The following is a 20,383-nucleotide window of genomic DNA, read 5'->3' as shown; positions in this document are numbered from 1 at the left end:
TATTGTTGTTTTTGGTGAATTGTATGTGAAGTGGTATGAGTAATGAAGTGACTGAATTTATGTGTACATATGTGTGGTAAATCTGGTATGAATTCAGAATATTCATCATGTTTAACAAATGTCCCTGCCTAACTTTAAGTATGCACGTGCATGTTCGTTAAATAGAATACATGTTTGGGAAGTGAAGTAAGATGACAACAAATTAAGGCATGGTTCACAGATTCACATTGATAGCATTAGACGTCTAAGAGTTAACAAAAAGTAGAATTTGAATCTCAAAGGTTTGGAAATGCAAAAGAAAGCATTTAACAAGACATGATGACTCGTTTTTTTAGTGTTGTGGAGTATATCCATTTGGCTCTCTTATGTGAATTTCACCGATACGACGCTCCTAACAACATTCTTGGCCGAAACCCATTGCAAATACCCTTGTGAAAACGATCTCGTAACGTTGCCACTGCGGCTAAACGTCACAACATACGATGCCTTCTCGTTCAATTTTGTGAAACGACGCTCATGCCTTGGGGCGCTACGATCTTCACAGTATAGTAAGACGCTGCCTCGCCAACGTTCGTTGCAGTCCTTGTAAAACTCTGGGACGACGATCCAAGCTCAACTGCGAAGGTCGGGTAGTTAAGGTTCCCCTCAGCAATTCCCGACATGCAGCGCTCGGACTTGCGCGCAATGGTGCTAACCTGTTGGTCGGAGTAGCCTAGTCCGCACAGATATGGGATGTAGTCATTGGATGAGATGTCGTTTGCCCTGGCCGGGTTGGCATGCCCGACTCCTGTTGCAAAAAGGTCCGCTGGTGTTAGAGTTTCATCCACGATAGCAGAGCCTCTGAGATTTACAAGACTGGCTGTGGTCATGATGGCGGATTTGATCGCGGCAGGGGACCAATCAGGGTGGGCGCTTTTTAGTAGCACCGCGATCCCGCTGGGATGAGGACACGCCATTGACGTGCCCGAGTCGATGCTGAATGTCAGCTTTGTGTTTGTGTTCGTGTCGGATGTTAAGGCCCGGGCTGATAATGTCTGGCTTCGGGATACCCGGGGTAATAGTGCTGGGGCCTCTTGAGGAGAAGGATGCAGCCATGGGGGCTAATGAATCTCCAATTATTGTCCCTTTAAACAGGATCGTCGCTGTGGGTCTGGTTGTCGAGTTTATGTAGGCTTTTGTTTTCAATCCGGCGGGGAGGAGATGCGCGTCGGCTGAAGTGGTGAATGTAAGGAATTCTTGTATTCATCTAATGAGCGCAGCGGAAATTGCAGACAAGAATAACAGATCTAGATTCATAATCATATTGCAAGTTGAGCACGTAATACACGACTGAACTAAATCTTACTTGTTGCGTTGTTTTCTTCTACGATTGTATCATGCAAGTTGAATCCACTACTATCGAGGTCCACGTGTATTCTGATCAGATGCAGGAACAATTCCTCGGTACAATCGTTCTATAGAGAAAGCTAGGAAATCTCTTGTGAACGTAGCGCCACTTTTCTCTCTTACAGAATTAGGTTTTCTGTATTTTCTGTTCTCTACAATAGAGCATATATATAATAGAATAATTGTAACATTGGACCAAGCCCAATATAATTATTTCCTATTAATCTAATCTAGCCCATTAATCTTTCAATCTCCCACTTGGACTAGCATTAGATAAAATACACAGCTCTAACATTGTACCCTTGGGCGGATCAAAATACACATATAGTGTGACCCTTTAGACCCTCATTATCGACGATGATCTAATCGAAGTCTGCACAAAACTCCTAGACTGCGTTGGCAGCGTAGCTCGATATATTAAGGACGTTTATGTGAATTCGGTAAACAAGCCTTTACACAAAGTTTATAGTAATATCCTTTCATTCACGAACCACCCGATTGAGCTTAAGATTTGTCATGTGTCATCCAAATAGCTCAATCACTTTATCTCATCTTTATTAAATGACCCATTCGATCATATTCAATTACTTTAATTGAATATATCCTTGCATTGGCCAATGACTTAATGGTCAAGTAATATAGAGAATTTGAGTGTTCTCTTGAAATTCCAATCGAGGAATTAATCTCATTCTTGGCTCAACTACCATTTCTATTTATCTTATGATATACCCAACAAGTCCGTGTCTCAATCCTCCTTTGGGAGGCAAAGCGTTGGACAAGATCAAAGCACACCACTCAACAAACAAAATGTGTAATGACCTCAGATCCAAGGACTATTACATACTTCATGTACTAATACACTGTAGACACTTAACAAAACAGTTTAATAGTATGGTATACCAATACTCTCCAAAGTATACCATGTGTCCATCACGAGTATCTAATATCTCATAGTTGTGAGAACAACTACATTCTCGAAGAATGTGATGCAAACTCCATGCTAACATATAACATATCATCAATATCTCATTCTTGATGATCATTGGTTATGGCTATTTTAGAATTATACTATATCATTAATGTCTCACACCATTAACGACAGTCATAATTCAAGGGAACAAATATTTAGAATAAATACAAACATTTCAAATAATTATTCCAATAAGTGCACAAAACTCATAGGAAATAAAATTTTCATATAATGTGATCAAGTAATATTGTCTCAACACAAAATGTTTCTAAGACTTATAAAACTGTAACTCCCACTGATTCAAAGCCATCTACCAACATGCTTAACACCTAAGCTCTCAAAGTGCTTGTTGTGTTTTGCTATACATAACGGTTTGGTGAAAGGATCAGCCAAATTATCATCAGTGGGTACTCTTTCTAATTTTATGTCGCCTCTTTCAATTATTTCTCTGATCAGATGATATCTTCTGGGAATATGTTTGTTCCAGTTCGTAGCTCTGGGTTCTTTTGCTTGCGCAACAACACCAGTGTTGTCACAATACAAAGGTATTGCACTATTGGCACTCGGACTGACACCCAGTTCTTTAGCGAACTCTAACAAAGCAACAACTTCTTTGGCTGCTTCAGATGCAGCAATATACTCGGCTTCGGTGGTGGAATCGGCAGTTGTACCTTGTTTGGAACTATTCCAACTCACTGCTCCACCATCGAGGACAAATACACATCCAGACTGAGACTTATAGTCGTCATGGTCTGTTTAGAAACTAGCATCAGTGTACCCAGTAACTGATAACTCTGGTTGTCCACCATAGACTAAGAAATATTTTTTAGTCCTTCTAAGGTACTTAAGAATAGTCTTAACAATTTTCCAATGTTCCTCATCGGGATTTTGCTGAAATCTGTCTGTCATGCTAAGCGCATAGGCCACATCTGGCCTAGTAGAGATCATGGAATACATAATAGATCTTATAGCTGAAGCATACGAGATCCTTTTCATATTGTATCTTTCTTTGTCATTAGAAGGACAATCCTTCTTTGACAATACAATGCCATGTCCCATAGGAAGAAAACATTTCTTAGAATTCTCCATTGAGAAGTGCCTTAGAAACTTGTCTATGTAAGTGGATTGTGATAATCCTAACATCCTATTTGGTCTATCTCGATAGATCTTAATTCCAAGGATATAGGAAGCATCACCTAGATCCTTCATTATAAAGGAACTAGACAACCACTCTTTCACGGATTGCATCATGGAACAATCACTTCCCATAATCAAGATGTCATCAACATATATGACAAGGAAGACAACGTTACCATTTTCGCGTTTACTATAAACACATGGGTCCTCTTTGCTTCTGACAAAACCAAACGATTTGATTGTTCTGTCAAAACAAATATTCCAACTCCTCGAAGCTTGCTTAAGTCCATAAATGGACTTCTTTAGCTTGCACACTGTGATCTTTCATGGTTTTAGAGTGTTAGATCTTGTATGAGTGTTTGAGAAGGCAACTGCTTTGTTTGCATGAGTTCTGGAAAACTAGGGTTTCTGTTTGAGGGTGTTCTTGTGAGTTTTGTTCGGTGAGAAGTGTAGATCCGGTGTAGATGAGAGGTTAGAGGCTGGTTTCTGGTGTGTGAGGTGATTCACTGGGGAAACCTCTTGTGCTCCCTTGGATCTTCGTTCTAGTTGAATAGATCTACTCTATTGGCGGGTGTCTGAGCCATACTTGTTGATCTATTGGTGTTTCCAGTTCTATTCTGTATTTCTTTGATATTTTTGCACTAGATCTGTGTGGATCTTACCTTGTGTCTCTGACTTAGGTGTTAAGTGTGCAGGTCTTTCAACGAGATCTTGGAGCTTTCAAGTCCAAGATTACTTCTCTGAACTAGCTAGTTGTAAACTTCTGTAATAGCTAGTTTACTTGTATAAAATCAGTCGCGTGGTTAATAGTTTGACTGAGCTATCTTGTAAAGACCAAAGAGGTCTCGGTAATTAGTGAATCCGGAATAAGTCTGATCCCTACAATATATATAGTATAATGATATAAACATATAGCTGTAGATGAGTGATGAGTTGCAGGCTGATCTTACAATGAGATTGCATTTTCCGCCGGATTACCTAAAGGTCGATTATTTTTAAGTTGACAATTGTATGTGTGCTGGCATTACCTTGGTTGAAATTTGATATTTCAAGGTTAGAGGTTTGGAATTATCTGGGAAATGAGTTGACCATTTAGAAACTAGTACTACTCTCTTGTCACATCTATTTGGATCGTTTCTTTTAGATAGTGTGTTAGGTGTTTTAAGTGAAAATTGATAATAAATCTTATTACTTTCTTCGTCGTGTGTATCTTGTGTTGTTTTTTTGGCTATCTGATTTATAAGAAGGAATAGTGTTTAGCCTTTTAGTGTGTTAATGATAAACTAGATAAGTGATTAAAAGTATATTTTGCGATATTTATTCCTTTTTATTTAACTTTTTATGTTAATCAAAATAATTAGTACTGTATTATATTTTTTATTTAATATTCAGATTTTATTTTTTAATTCCCTTTCCTATCATGCATTTCCCAGGGCTATTCTTTATTTCAGACATGTTAAACTATTAAGTTGTACTAATGCATATGAGCTCTTTTATTCATCATAGATTCATAGGAATACACACAGACCACAAACCACAGTGACGCAGCCCTAAAATACAACAGCTCTTAATACTTTACTTATGATAGAAATAGACACACAAACACCCAAATACAACAACTCTTAATTCTTTGTTTATTATAGGAATACACACACAGAGGCTAGCATACAAAAACTCTTAATTCTTTATTTATCATAGGAATGCACACACAACACAAACCCTAAAATAACACAAACCCTAATTCATGAATAAACTCAAACTCGAAAATTCCAGTCCTGCATCACTGCCACAATCGGACTTCTGACCTGGTACATAGTCGAACTCCACACAAGAAACCCTTGGGTAAAATTAAACTTGTCTCCATTCAGATCTCTGGTGAAGGTTACTTGGTAGGTCAGCTTCTGTCCCAGCTCACTGAAGTCAAGTCTCTCCGGTTCAACAGAAATACCAACACCACGAGGCGCAGACACCTTCACAACGTATGACGAATTCACCTCACCGATGTTTGTCACTGTTCTCGTGTACGTTTGGACATCCAACCCAAATACAACTGAAAAGGAAGGATAGTTAAGTTGTGTCTCAAGTATACTTGATACCTGAGAGCAGTTCACCCTTTCTTGCGTGATGATCCCGATTTCCTTATCTGTGTACATTAGTCCACACAGATAAGGGATGTAATCTGAGGCCTCAAGGTCATAGACGAGCCCTGGATCAGTAGCCCTGGAGGGATTCACATGCCCCGCACCGGTGGCATACACGTCGGCTGGCTTCAACGTCTGGTCCTCTATCGGACCCCCCGCGAGGTTCACGATGTCAGCGGTAGTCATGATCGCGGACTTGATTGCAGCCGGCGACCAGTCAGGGTGCACGCTTTTGAGCAGCGCAGCGACCCCGCTGAGATGAGGGCACGCCATCGAAGTTCCTGGCATGAAGGCGAAGCTGTTTGTGTTTCCTTCGATGGGAACGTGCGAGGCTGCGAGGATGTTCACTCCTGGGCCGAGAATGTCCGGTTTTAGGGTTCCCCAGCTTTGCAGGCTCGGCCCTCTGGAGGAGAAAGAAGCGACGATGGGAGCGCGATCGTCTCCGATCACGGTTCCTTTGAACGACATCGCAGCGGTGGGGTCCGATGTGGAGTTTATGTAGGCTTTGATCCGCAAACCTTCGCTATAACCTACAAGTGCCGTCGGAAAAGCGATAGCGCTGAGCCTTTTGGTGTCTCCCTCGGTTTCGTCATTCATGATAATTAGTCCGGCTGCCTGAACTTCTTCCAATGAAAAAGCTGATGCCTCGCTAATTCTAAAATCACACGCAACGATTTTTCCTCGAGCATTGATTTCTTTTAATGTCTCAGAAATGCAAGATCCGGTATAGATCAATGGTAACGGCGTCTGCGAAAAATTGTTTGGCTGAATAATGGCCTCGCCGTCTATCTCCTCTTTATTCCCAAGAAATGCAACAACTCGTAATTTTCTGTCAGTGGTACTTGCTCCGACTGTTAGAATCCAAGGCGCCTCGTTTGTCACCGTGCCGTATGAAGGTCCTTTGTTATTGGCAGCAGCGCTCACGAAGATGCCCTTCTTCACAGCGCTGTAAGCGCCGAGAGCAACGGGATCAAAAGTGAACCTAACCGAGAAAAATCCTATAGAGAGAGAAAGCACATCGACGCCATCTTCAATAGCGACGTCCATAGCCGCTAGGGTGTCGCTCTCAGAGCAATCACCCCCAGGGGTGCACACTTTGTAGACAGCTATGTGAGCCCGCGGGGCTATTCCCACAGCAGTGCCATTAGCCTGCCCATAGGAGTTGGCGCCGGCGACGAAACTCCCAGCGGCGGTGCTTGCGACATGAGTTCCGTGTCCGTTCATGTCGAGCGGAGTCCCCTGTCCAACCACGAAGTACCTGGCGCCGATGAGCTTGTTGTTGCAGGCGCTGGTGTTAAACTCGCACTTGCCCTTCCATTTAGCTGGTGGGGGCGGCATGCCCTCGTCGCTGAACGACGGGTGGTCAGGGGAAATCCCGCTGTCAAGGACACCGATGATGACGCCTTCGCCGTAGTTGGAGTCCTTCCAGAGGCCGGACTCGCGGTGCAGTCCGAGGAAGTTGGGAGTGTGGGTGGTGTGCAGGGAGAGCTGCCTTTCAGGCCTAGCGTGCAAGAATCCATCGTATTTTTGGATGATTGCCACTTCATCAGGCGATAGCCTCGCCGCAAAGCCTTTGATCACGTGTTTGTACGCATGTACTATTCTTGAGGAGTTCGAGTTGCCAAGAAATGAACGGTACCAACTCTCTAGTTCCTCCAGACTAGTGTCAGACGGATCTACGTGGACGATGTATGTCTCTAAATTATCCATCTCTTCAGTTGCATGGATAATTGTTGAGTGAAAAAGGAGTGAAATCAACAAAATTTGATTGATTTTGGTGAATGAGGAGGCCATTTTCAATCTAATGTTTCAAGACGAAAAAACATGTGCTGCCTGGTATATATACACATATTATGTGGTTGAAGTCACGTCCTTGTATTTTGAATTTTCTTATAATTTTTGGATCTTTAGGAGCAAAGACGACGCGCGTGTGTATGTAGATTATATTTTAATCACATTCACATCCTTGTATTTTGATTTTTAGATGGAAAGCTCTTTCTAACTACTCATGTAGAGACGTTTGGCATTTTTGGACCAAATAATAACACGGAGTATATATCACATCCTTGTATTTTCATTTTCTAGTATTTGGATGATTATGGGAAAATTATTCTTAGTAACTTTCAATCAGAGACGTGCATGTGAAATCAAGAAAAATTTGATCGATTTTGGTGAACGAGACCATTTTCAGTCTAATACTATATCCAAGTGTTGCATGGAAAAATGTGTATATACACATCCCCCTCCATCTACGAAAATTATTTTCATTTTGCCATTTTGAGATGTCCACAAAAATTAATCTCATTTCTGAAAATGAAAAGTTCCTCTCCACACATTACCTACTGTTTCTTTCATCTCTCATAAATTACCCACTTTTTCTCGGCACTAAACTTACTAGGAGTACTATTTTAAGGACACAAAAATGGAGAAAATAGCAACAATTTAGGACGCAAAAAAAGCGTTTCAAAATTAAGGACAACTTAACTTAATCTGTTGCTTTTTTAGAACGCTTCTAATTGCGTAATCTAATTTTAGTTGGGACACCAACAATAAGGACGTTTTTTGAAGCGTGGTGGTATATTTAAAAACGCATATTAGCGCCCTTAATTGCAGTAAAAAAATGTCCTTAACGGGTTTTTTTAATTGTAGTATCTCTTACTTACTAATTTTTTTCTCGTTCTCTCTTACTTTACTAATTTCTCATTAAATCTTGTGTCATCCACAAATGAGACTATTTTTATGGACGGAGGGGAGTATTATGTAATTAAAGTCACGTGCTTGTATTTTGAATTTTCTTTTAAATTTTTGAGTCATTAGGAGAAAATTATAATTGGTAATTCTCAAGACTTTTCTTGAGCCATATTATATGAAGAATTTTAGGCAAAACAACAAAAATATCATTATAGGTATTTTATAAAATTGGGAAAGGAAAAGGGTTTTTTTACTCTTATAATAATTGCAAAAAGTAGAAACAAAAAAGTATTTTAAGATAATCTGAATACCCATCTAAAAATTTGAAGTTAAAGTATAAATATATTTAATATGGACAAAGATAGCATACTCGAAAATGTTGCTAATCAAACCTCTGTATATTATAACATTTCTGTAAATCGAGAAAAGAAAAATAAGAAGAATTTTGTTCATGTAAAAGCTTTAGATGAAAAATATTTAGCCACTTGTTGCCATACTCTGGCTTCGCTACTCTTCTGCCATGGCGCCTCCACAACCGGCAGGCTAGAAGTCATTGTTGACGATGAAGAGGAGGGGTGGGGGTGGAAAGAGAGATCGATTTTTTGGATCAAGTGGCTTGATTTAATCAAATATCAAATAATTGGTTCATTTTTTAAACAAATTATATGTCTAACTCAAATTTCTTTTCTCGAAATTCAAATATAATACTACTACAAAATCGAAATAAATTATGTTCAAGGTATTAATTTTACGTAAATAATTTGATTATGATTTTGAAAATAATATGTATATATGTTGTTTATGTATGATTATTTTTTGTATTAGAAATCCAAGTGTTTTAATCAACATGAGTTGCTTTACTTCAAAATATATTTAATTTTTATTTAATTACTTAATAGTTTTAAATTAGTGCGAAGATAATAAAATGAATAGTGCAAAAATAAGACGGATAGTGCATCCCATGGGGTGTAATGTTAGTTGGGGGTATTTTACTAATCTAGTTGTTTAACTATAGGGTGAAACCATGGGTGGACACACATCTAATGTAACTAAGGAGGGGCTTAAGTCCTTCCCCAACTATTTTTTTTTATTATTTTAGTTATATAAGTAAAATAGAGTGCAAAAGCTCATATCAAAACAAAAAATATAAGAAAATTATTACTCCCTCCGTCCCGGTTAAGATGACACATTTTTTGGCCGGTACGGGATTTTAAGAGTTATTGGTTAAAGTGTTTAATTACAGAGAGAAAAGAAGTGTATGTATTGAAATAGAGAGAGAAAGAAAGATGAATATTTTAATAAGAGTGAGAAAATGTAGTTGAATGTATTAATTGGAGAAAGAAAGTTTCCAAAAAAGGAAATGTGTCATCTTAGTTGTGACAAACTAAAAAGGAAAACGTGTCATCTTAAGCGGGACGGATGGAGTATCTCATATAAAATTAGAATATATAACCCCTACTATAACAATTTTCTGCGTCCGACCCTGGGTGAAACTGTGTGGATGTGGTTGTGAAGTAGGGTGGAATTAATTAAGAATATTCGTTGGATTGTTCAGCAGCATCAACTTTGGTTACAAACTTGTAATTTTCTAATCATGACTAGGAACTTTTGAGTTAAAACGAAAAAAACTTTATGAGATTTTTAGAATTAGTAAATCTAACTTGTAAAGTCCCCTGACGAAAATCCCGGTCACTAAGCACGTTATGTTATTTCATTGATGACTATAATATGATCTGATACTCCGAATTTGATAATTCGAACTTGATAAATATATTATGTTTAAAACTATATGAAGGCTCTGATCTTAGAATATTGATTACTGATATGGGTATATAGACACATATCTGATTTCTGAAACTAGCTATATCAAAGGAGTCAAATCAAGAAAATTTAATGAGGCCATTTTCCAACTAATGTTTGATTGATGTGTTGCATGGAAAAAATAGTATATGTGCTGGAATATATACATAGAATGCGATCAAAGCACGACCTTGTATTTTGATTTTTCTTATAAATTTTGGATCTTTTGGGGAAAAGACTTCATTGCAAGTCGTGTGATTGTTTAGATATGTGTTAATCACATCCTTGTATACTGAATTTTTGTAATTTTTGGATCTCTAGGGGGTAGCTAGTCTTCATTTTGATTTTTCTTATAGATTTTGGATCTTTTGGGGAAAAGACTTCATTGCAAGACGTGTGACTTTTTAGATATGTTTTAATCACATCCTTGTATGCTGAATTTTTGGATCTCTAGGGGGTAGTCTTTTCTTTTTAACTATCAGGGAAATAAGGAGAGACGAGTGGCATTCTTAGACCAAATCATAACATTATATGTTAGTGTGAACTTCAAATTTAATCTCTAGAAAATGCATTTTGTATATTTTAAAGTTCTTGAATTGAAAAAAATATTACTCTCTCAGCAATAGATGTGTTTCTTTTCGACATGCGATTTAAGAAAAAACTAAAAGTGTTAAGTGAATTAAGTAAATGAATAATAAATTAGTAGGAAATAAGAAAGGTAGAGAGAAGAAGAAAGAATAAAGTAAAAAAGTAGAGAGAAGAAGAAAGAATAAAGTAAAAAAGTACAGAGAGGAAGAAAGAATAAGAGCATCCACAGTGGTGCGGATGACCCGGCTGACTTTCCAAAAACACATCCTACCACCGTGGCAGTGCCACGTCATAAGGACCTCCACTGCACTGCCACGTCATAAGGACATCCCACTGCACAATGTCGGATATCCCCAAGGACATCCCGACGGACATCCACAATAATAAAAATTCATAAATTCACAAATATGCAATTTACGGAATTAAAAGTTAGACACGAATACGGGGAAAATGTAACGATTTTATTTAAAAAAAGCGTACATATATAAATTAAAACAAACCATCCCAAACCAAAAAACAATTCAAACAAAGTACATATTATGATATGTTTTTATTTTAGACCTTCATTTACGACGATAATACATACGGTAGAGTTTTTTAAAAAATCGTATATATAGAGTTTGCAACGTGCCGTATATATAGAGTTTTAAAAAATATAAAAAATCGGGACGTCTGCCGGGACATCCGCCGTGGCACCGCAATGGCGGACGTCACGACGGACGTCGCCGGAAAGCCGCGAATGTGCGACGTCCGCATCCGACGTCCGCATCCGCCCCTCCCTCGCCTAATGGCGGACGTCCGGTACGCCGATCCGACGTCCGGCGGGACATCCTCCATTGCGGATGCTCTAAAGTAAAAGAGAGTAAAGTAAGTGAGAAGAAATGTGTTGACTTTTACTAAAAAGAGAAATGACCATATTACTATGAAACATACTAAAATGGAAAAATGATTCCACTATTATGGAACGGAGAGAGTATTTAAAATCCTAAATTTCCATTTTTACCCTTGATGATAAAAGACTTTTTTTTTGTTTTTCTCTTTCATTTTTTCTTTATTTTCTTTCTCACGCAACTTATCTTCTCTCTTCTCTCCTTTTTTTTCATGTGATGATACAGTAATTAAATATGATAACTAATTTTTTATAATATTATTTTGGGTTGAATAATACAACAATAAACCTTAAATTATGTTAATTAACTCAAAATTATTTTATTTTTCTTCAAAAAATCAATATTTTATCGAATGTATTATACAATATTTTATCAAATGAATAAAATAATGGTATTATATATGTATCAAATCACTCTTGCACAATATTTTAGTAAAAAGATATTTATCTAAGGAGGAATTATACAATTTTTTATATTTCTAAATTATGAAAATTTAACTATCATATAAATAGTACTCTCTCCGTCTCGTAATAAATTCCACACTTTCCTTTTTAATTTGTCCCACAAAAGATGTCACATTTCATTTTCTAGGAAAAGTTTTCTCTCACATTAAAATAAATATACTATTTTTTTCTTTCTACTTAACAACATCTCCTAATATCTCGTATCATTACCTAAGTTTGATATTTATTATTTGACGGAGGGAATATCACATGAAAAAAGAGCAGAGAGGTGCGAGTGAAAAGGGAGGTTATGATAAGAGTAGGGAAAGGAAAAAGAAAGTCTTTTATGCCCATTTTAAGGTTTAGGTGTAAAAGTTGAAATTAACGATCTCAAATGATATTTTGTCGATATTTTTTCCAATTCAGGAATCGAATTTTCCAGGGATCAAATTTGAAGTTCAGTTATCTTTTAATCACATCCTTGTATTTTTATTTTCTTGTAGTTATTGTTTGGATCATTAGGGGGGACTTCTTCTTTGCAACTCTCAAGCATGTCACTTGAAGTGTTGCAATGACAAAAAAAAATATACGTCTGTGGTTGTTTATATACACATGTGATTAGAGTGACGTACTTGTATTTTGAATTTTCTTGTAATTTTTGGATCATTAGGGGAAAAGTCTACTTTGTAACTCACACTCACAAGTATAGATATCAGATACGTGCCGTGGTGCATGTGACTTTCCTTCACGCATATTATAATAATTTTAGTACTAATCATGCATGTTGTTTTAAAGGGTGAAATTTCGTTGATGTCGTTGTGAAGTAGGGTGGAATTACATAGCATATTCCTTGGATTGTTCAGCAGCATCAACATTGGTTATAATTTTCTAATCACTACGACTTTTTGAGTTTTTTTAGTTAGAGGAAAATATACTTTCTGAGTCTATCAGAATTAGTAAATCAAACTTGTAAAGTCCCCAGACCTACCCCTGTTACTAAGCACCTTAGTTTTGGGGTAATTACATATTTCATACAAAATGTTTTACATTTGTTTCAATTTAGTAAGTTTACATATTTCATACAAAAAGTTACATTAGTGTTTTAAATTAATACATTCCGTTAAACACCGTTAGTTAGTTTATAATTTATCCAACTTATCATCATAATAAAAGAATAATTAGAGATTTAATACAATTAATCACTCTAAAAAAATAACATTTAATATCAATTCTTCGAGCAATTGATCGTGGTTTAAAAAAATTCTGTCTCAATATACTCTAATTTTTTTTGTATTATTTATAGAACACGGTATAAAATAAGTCCATATTTCATCTTTACAAAAGGACTAATTTGAGCTTCAAACAGTCAATAATTCAATATTTAATTTTTACAAAAAGATTCAATATCTTTTTAGTTGTATTCTCCATTATTACATGAGAAAGCTTCGACAATAAAATGCAATTCATTAATTTGATGGTGAAGAGTGGTGAATTGTTTTCTATGTTTTTTTTCATTTTTGTGAGTAATAAAAATAACTGTGTTCGAAATAATTAATGGAAAATTTTAATTTAAATTTTTTTGTACAAATTTGAAACATTGATGAAACTTTTTGTATGTATGATATAATTGGAAGTAACGGTGTTAGTAGGGACTTAACGGAATGTATTATTTTGGAATACTAAGTAAATTTTTTGTGTGAAATATGTAAATTTAATGCTCTCTCTTTGATGACTATAATTTGATATGATACTCCGAATTCGATAATTCTAACTAAATATTTGATGTCTGAAACTTTCTTAAAGCTTTAAAACTTAGAATATTATTTACTGATATCATATGGGATTAGCATCCACAATCGTGCTCTTGCCAACGAGCACGGTTGTGGGCCCGACCCCACTTTTCATGCATGCTCTTAGACAAGAGCACAACACCCACAGCCGTGCTCTTCTGCAAGGACGAGCACAAGGGTCCCACCATTCTATTATTCAATTTAAATAAAAACATTTCCATAATATTAAATTCAATAAAAAACCGAAATAATATTATAAATTACAAATAAAATAAAAATCACATAATTAAAATCTTAAAAATTAAAAATTACATAATTAAATTCATAAGTGACCGAATTTCGTCCAAATGAATGATGAATGTGTGTATTTATAGATGGTTTTGGGATTAATTTTTTTTAAAAATTTTCAAAAAAAATTTAAAAAAATGGTAATAAAACGGCTATATTTTTGGGAATCCGAAAATATTTTTTTATTTATTTTTGGTATTATTTTTGATTTTTTTTTAAAAAAAGAAACAAAGAAAATGCCAACGGCTAATACAAACACGCTACGTCGCCCTGCTCGCTGGCACGGACGTGCTTGCCAGCGGCAAGAGCCCAGCGGCGGACAAGCGTGTCCTTGCCAGCGGCAAGGACGGACGATGAGCTTGTGTTCACCGTTGCAGATGCTTAGAGCACCCACAACCGTGCTCTTGCCAACGAGCACGGTTGTGGGCCCGACCCCACTTTTTCTATCTGCTCTTAGGCAATAGCACAACACCCACAGCCGTGCTCTTCCGCAAGGACGAGCACAAGGGTCCCACCATTCTATTATTCAATTTAAATAAAAACATTTCCATAATATTAAAATTCATTAAAAAAACTGAAATAATATTACAAGTTACAAATAAAATAAAAATTATATAATTAAAATCCTAAAAAATAAAAATTACATAATTAAAATCTTAAAAAATAAAAATTAAATAATTAAAATCCTAAAAATTAAAAATTACATAATTAAATTCATAAGTGACCGAATTTCGTCCAAATGGATGATGAATGTGTGTATTTATAGATGGTTTTGGGATTAAATTTTTTTTAAAAAAAATTCAAAAAAATTACAAAAAAACGGTAATAAAACGGCTATATTTTTGGGAATCCGAAAATATATTTTTTAAATTTTTGGTATTATTTTCAATTTTTTTTAAAAAAGGAAAAAAAGAAAATGCCAACGGCCAATAGAAACACGCTACGTTACCCTGCTCGCTGGGACGGACGTGCTCTATGCATAGAGCACGTCCGTGCCAGTGGCAAGGCGCAGCGGAGGATAAACGTGTCCTGGCCAGCGGCAAAGACGGACGGTGAGCTTGTGCTCACCGTTGCAGATGCTCTTAGACACACAACCATCAAACACAACAACTCTGAATTCATGAATAAACTCAATATTCCCAGTCGAGCATCGTTGCAACAATCGGGCGTCTTACCTCGTAGCTAGTTGATAAGTCGTATTCTAGGCCTTGGTTACTGGTCAGTATAATGTGCATAATTGGAATATATCTGCAAAACAGTTGCTAAAATGTGCAGGGAAAGTGTTCTACCCAGTATGGGAATGTTTGGATAATTCAGGTGAAAAAGGCGTCAGTAGGGTGCATACTGACCAGGATGCATGCCAAAAAGGCTCGAGATGGAGAAGAAGGATAGCTGGGAAAATCAGCCGCAAGCAAGGGGCAAAAGAGTCATTTCATGAAGAGAGTCTACCCTAAAAATTAAGGGAGGCCTCCCTATAAAAGGAAGCCACTTGGAGAGAGAAACAATCATCAACGAGTTCATCAACTCCTACGCTTAGTTAGAAATCTCTCTTCGGTAGATCAATCCTTCAGCATTATCCTTCATATTCTCGTTCCTCACCACAACCATGGTCACCTGAAGTTCATCAGTTCACCGGAGTTCCCCATCCTCTCATTCCAGTCAGCGTGTTTCGTAGTGTTAACAGTTTCATCGCCCGGAGTGGCAAAACAATCTTTACTTACTTTCTTAGTTAATCGCACTTTGTTTTCTTACGTTGGATCGGTTGCATTTTCGATACTTGCTTACTTTGAAGTCTTAGTTGTGATCCAAACGTTTTTATGATATAAAGTCGTTTATGTGCATCGATTCCTGTTTGATTCTGTTTCTTTCTGCCTAGATAGCTTAGATCTAACTGCTTCAGTATTTTCAAGTGTTGCGAGCATGTTTTCATTTCCGAATTGATAGATCTGAGTTCATGAGTTTAGATAGCTGTTAGATTTTAGATCTGAAATAGTTAAGTGTGAAAGCCTAGTTTACGTGATTTCTGCCACCTTGCATGTCACCCAGTTAGCTTAATTTCAGTTCCGATAGTCAATCTTTAGATTTGGAGTTTTAATCGTAGATCTGTTCTTGTGAAGTTGTTAATCTGCATTTCTCGTTCATGGAATCTGAGTTGTTTGATTTCTGTTCATACTTGTTGGAGAAGACAATGTCCATATCCAAGTTTGGGACCACTTTTACTTTTTAGTTACTTTTTGCTTTGGTCCTTTACTTTTCTTTACTTTTCAGCTGGTACCTTACAGATCTGTCAGCCTAGTCACCTAACTACCTCTTATTCTCTGATATTCCGTTTAGCCTTTTATAGTAACCCCGTATCTCCCACATAATTTTTGAAACATAATGTCCCCTACTCTCACGTACACAGCTGCTTATCAATCATCTCTCACACCTCCTAGTCAGTAGAGCAACACATTAATTTCTAGTCTAGTTAGAATCTCAACCCAAAGCGTGGTAGCTAACCAAACCTTCCAGAATATCACCACAATTACCTAAGCGCTTTCATTTCTGTGGGATTCGACCCTTACGTCCACTATACTAGTCAGTAGAAGTGGGTTGAGGAATTATTGATACCAGGTTCAGGCTTAGCTGGGACTTCCATCCTGATCAGTAGGATACATCCTTTGCTTGACGCGACACCTGACACAAACTTGCTCTTTCACTAGTCGAACTCCACGTAAGAAATCCTTGGGTAAAATTAAACTTGTCTCCATTCAGATCTCTGGTGAAGGTTACTTGATATGTCAGCTTTTGTCTCAGCTCATTGAAGACAAGTCTCCCCGGTTCAACAACCACACCAATACCAGAAGGTGCAAACACCTTCACAACGTACGATGAATTCGCCTCACCAACGTTCGTCACCGTTCTCGTGTACGTCTGTACATCTGATCCGAACAAAACCGAAAACGAATGATAATTAAGCTGCGTCTCAGGTATACTGGATATATCTGAGAGCAGTTCACCATTTCTTGCGTGATGATCCCAATTTCCCTATTTATGTATGATAGTCCACACAAATAAAGGATGTAATCCCGGGCCTATTCTTACAGGAATCACATGCCCTGCACCGGTGGCATACACGTCAGCCGGCTTCAACGTCTGGTCCTCGATCGGACCCCCCGCGCAGTAGTCATGATCGCCGACTTGATCGCGGCTGGCGACCAGTCAGGGTGCACGCTTTTGAGCAGCGCCGCGACCCCGCTGAGATAAGGGCACGCCATTGAAGTGCCTGAACTGAAGACGAATCTGTTCGTGTTTCCTTCGATGGAAACAGGCCAGGCAGCGAGGATGTTCACGCCCGGCCCGCGAGAGGAGAAAGAAGCGATGATCGGAGCGCGAGCGTCTCCGATCACCGTCCTTTTAAAGGACAAGGTTGCTGTGGGATCTGAGCTGGTGTTTATGTAGGCTTTGATCCGCAATCCTTGGGTGTATCATCGGAAAACCGATAGCTCCGAGCCTTTTGGTGTCTCCCTCGGTTTCGTCATTCATGATAATGACAGCTTCAACTCCCGAGCTTCTCTGATTACGGTTAAAAATGGTCCCTCAGTTCGATCACAAGCAATGATTTTTCCTCGAGCGTTGATTCCTTTTAAGGCCCCAGAAATGCAAAATCCGGTGTGAATCAGAGGCAACGGCGTCTGTGAGAAATTGTTGGTCTGAATAATTGCTTCGCCGTTGATACGAGACATTAATGCCATATCTTCCATATCTTTTATTTAATTATCTTTTGATTCATATTATCTTTTCATATATTGTTTTCTTATTCCATAAGCTAGTATTTTAGTATTATAAATAGGGATAGGTTGTTATCATTTTATTCATTTAACCAATTAATGAAATCAGTATTCCGCCCAACTCGGCACCCTAATTCTCTATCGCTGCCGACGAGAACCTCTCTCGCGCCCAGCACCCCCTCTACCGGAAGTCTTCGCCGACCCAAACCTCTTGGGCGCTCGACGACTACGGTCTCTGTTTCTTGTGTGTGTGGAATTCTGACGTTAAGGAAGGCTACCCTTAACAACTGGTGCTTTCATCCCGAGCTCACCCTCCACAATACCGATCGAACCATAGCTACGTCGCTTCCCGACGGGAATCCACCCTCGCACAGCAACTAGCCACACCACTGCCCGACGGAATCACTCCGCACACCCTCCGTAGCACCACCATCACCGCCGCATCTCCTCCATATTCTGTCAATATAAAAAAGAAGATACCTTCTTCACCAAAAAACAAAGTACCACCGATTACTGCCGTGCTTCACTGCCTCCATTCAACGTCATCATGTCACGCAACTACTGCCGTGCATGCCACCGAGTACCGATTACATTCGGGATATAGTGATGCCTCCGCTAAGAGGCTCGACGCCACAGGAATTCATTATGGCGAAGATGGACAAATTGGAGTCGCGTATGGATGCAATTGACCGAAGACTTGAGGGGCTTCGGCCTCCACAACGGCCTGATCTAGAACCACTTTACGGTTTTCGTAATGGCGGCGGCACTAATTGGAACCGTCAGTATCAGCGTTATACCCAGCCGACGTATCGGCAGCCACAACACCAAAAGCCGAACAGGTACCTGTCACAACCTCCATACCAGCTGGATAGACCTGCTCACCATCCGTCCTGTTGGGACAAGCCGCACACTCGGGCGCCGATGAGTAACCTAATCTATGAAGCGAGTGAATCCACTTATTACTCTAATAATGATTGGGACTGTGATGACTATGAAGAGAGCGCCTCCGACTCTGATGGATATGATGAGGACTTCGATGTTGGCTATTTGAGACAACCCTACCACCAGCTGCATTCGATGATGCCACAACGACCGCCCTATTTTACCCGGGATTCTTACGGTCAGACGGAAAGTTCGAACCCTTATAGTCACCGGCGTACCACACACTCACATGGACAACCTTGGCATAAGGAACGTCCATTGCTGCCACGATCAACATCTTGCTGCCATCCGACGACTCAGCTCTACCAGGCTGTTGCCCGCCTTGAACAGCCCGCTGCCGAGCAGCAGCCTCTGTTCCAACGCCCGCCCTCGTGCCAGCATCCATTGAGTGGAACCATTGATGAGGATAAGGATTTTCGGGGCAAAGGGAAGAGAGGGAGGGGGGGTGAAGAATTATGTTATGAAACCGAATTGATTCCTATCCACCATTCTTCAAGTCTTGATCAAGAACTGGATGCTCATCACAAAATGGAAAAAAAATAATTCCTTGAACTGGATGTGTAGTTTTCTTGATGAGGTTGATGAATCAAAATCATCCCTATTAGATGATAATCATGATAAGGCCACTTTTGATGATGATGAGTTCACAGAGATGGAATGTCATTTTGTGGAGATGAGTGACGATTCGGATTTGCAAGGGGATAGTTCACAGCAGAAGTGTTTGGACTCTGATGATGATTATGAAGATGATAGAGGAGATGGTGACGAGAGGCGTTCCTACAACCTCACTGCTGCGGAGTTCCAGCTGTTAAAAGTCCTTGTGCAGCGGTTCATGGAGGACAAGCAGTTTGGGGGCGTAGGAATAATGCCGACGTCAGGAGCCGGTGCATGATTCGGAGCCTCCTCCAAGTCCCAGCCATTAAGGATGATTTTGTGAAGACGAAGGCAAGAGGAGAGGGTCGGCGTAGAAATGTTGGTGGGAGTCATAAGTGAAATGATGGTGATCTTGTTCCAAATCGCATTCGATCCAGGAGGTGACGTTTCAATGCTTTTGTTATCGTCGACTTTGCCCGTGGTTCCATGGTTCCTACCTTAAGGACAAGGTGGATTTTAACCGTGTGGGAGTTGATACGAGTCTTCTATTATTATTATTATTATTATTTTGTTTAAATATTATAGGGATTTAGCATATCCTTTTTGTGACTTAGCATATCTTTTTTGTATCCACACATATAAATATGTGTGGAGTCTTCCATAATATTCAGTCAATGAATCTATGAAATTAACGATATTTGGCTCAATTAATTGTTCTTCAAGAAACAACCCCTAGGCCGCCGACGAGGGATTCTCGCGCTCAGCCGGCACTTCGCCGGACTAGTCGCCGACCCAAACGCATTGGGCGCTCGACAACGTCGGCTTCGTTTCTTGATCGAGACTGAAATATACACGTTGAGGATCAACACCCTTAACAGTCTTGTGTAGGGGGAGCTGCCTTTGAGGCCTAGCGTGTAAGAATCCGTCGTATTTTTGGATGATTGCCACTTCAT

The 20,383-nt window shown here is 38.8% G+C and overlaps 2 protein-coding genes and 1 pseudogene across 2 annotated transcripts; all 3 read right to left on the bottom strand.

Moving 5' to 3' along the window:
* Positions 1-494: 494 nt before the first annotated feature.
* LOC121797092 (subtilisin-like protease 1) lies at positions 495-989 on the bottom strand. Its single transcript, XM_042195822.1, has one exon. The coding sequence runs from the start codon at positions 954-956 to the stop codon at positions 495-497; it is 462 nt and encodes a 153-aa protein (XP_042051756.1). The 5' UTR covers positions 957-989.
* A 3,973-nt stretch (positions 990-4,962) lies between these two features.
* Positions 4,963-7,452, bottom strand: LOC121793429 (subtilisin-like protease). Its single transcript, XM_042191435.1, has one exon. The coding sequence runs from the start codon at positions 7,426-7,428 to the stop codon at positions 5,248-5,250; it is 2,181 nt and encodes a 726-aa protein (XP_042047369.1). The 5' UTR covers positions 7,429-7,452; the 3' UTR covers positions 4,963-5,247.
* A 9,094-nt stretch (positions 7,453-16,546) lies between these two features.
* On the bottom strand, positions 16,547-19,221 carry LOC121797091 (annotated as a pseudogene).
* Between the last annotated feature and the right edge of the window lie 1,162 nt (positions 19,222-20,383).

The sequence above is a fragment of the Salvia splendens genome, chromosome 3 (assembly GCF_004379255.2).
Source record: "Salvia splendens isolate huo1 chromosome 3, SspV2, whole genome shotgun sequence".
In the NCBI taxonomy this organism is placed as follows: Eukaryota; Viridiplantae; Streptophyta; class Magnoliopsida; order Lamiales; family Lamiaceae; genus Salvia; species Salvia splendens.
The sequence above is the reverse complement of the archived record's forward strand: the minus strand, read 5'-3'. Positions and strand labels throughout refer to the sequence as shown.

Excerpts from the sequence above, each read along its gene's own strand:
- LOC121797092 (XM_042195822.1), bottom strand. The coding sequence starts at position 956 with ATGGCGTGTCCTCATCCCAGCGGGATCGCGGTGCTACTAAAAAGCGCC.
- LOC121793429 (XM_042191435.1), bottom strand. The coding sequence starts at position 7,428 with ATGGCCTCCTCATTCACCAAAATCAATCAAATTTTGTTGATTTCACTC.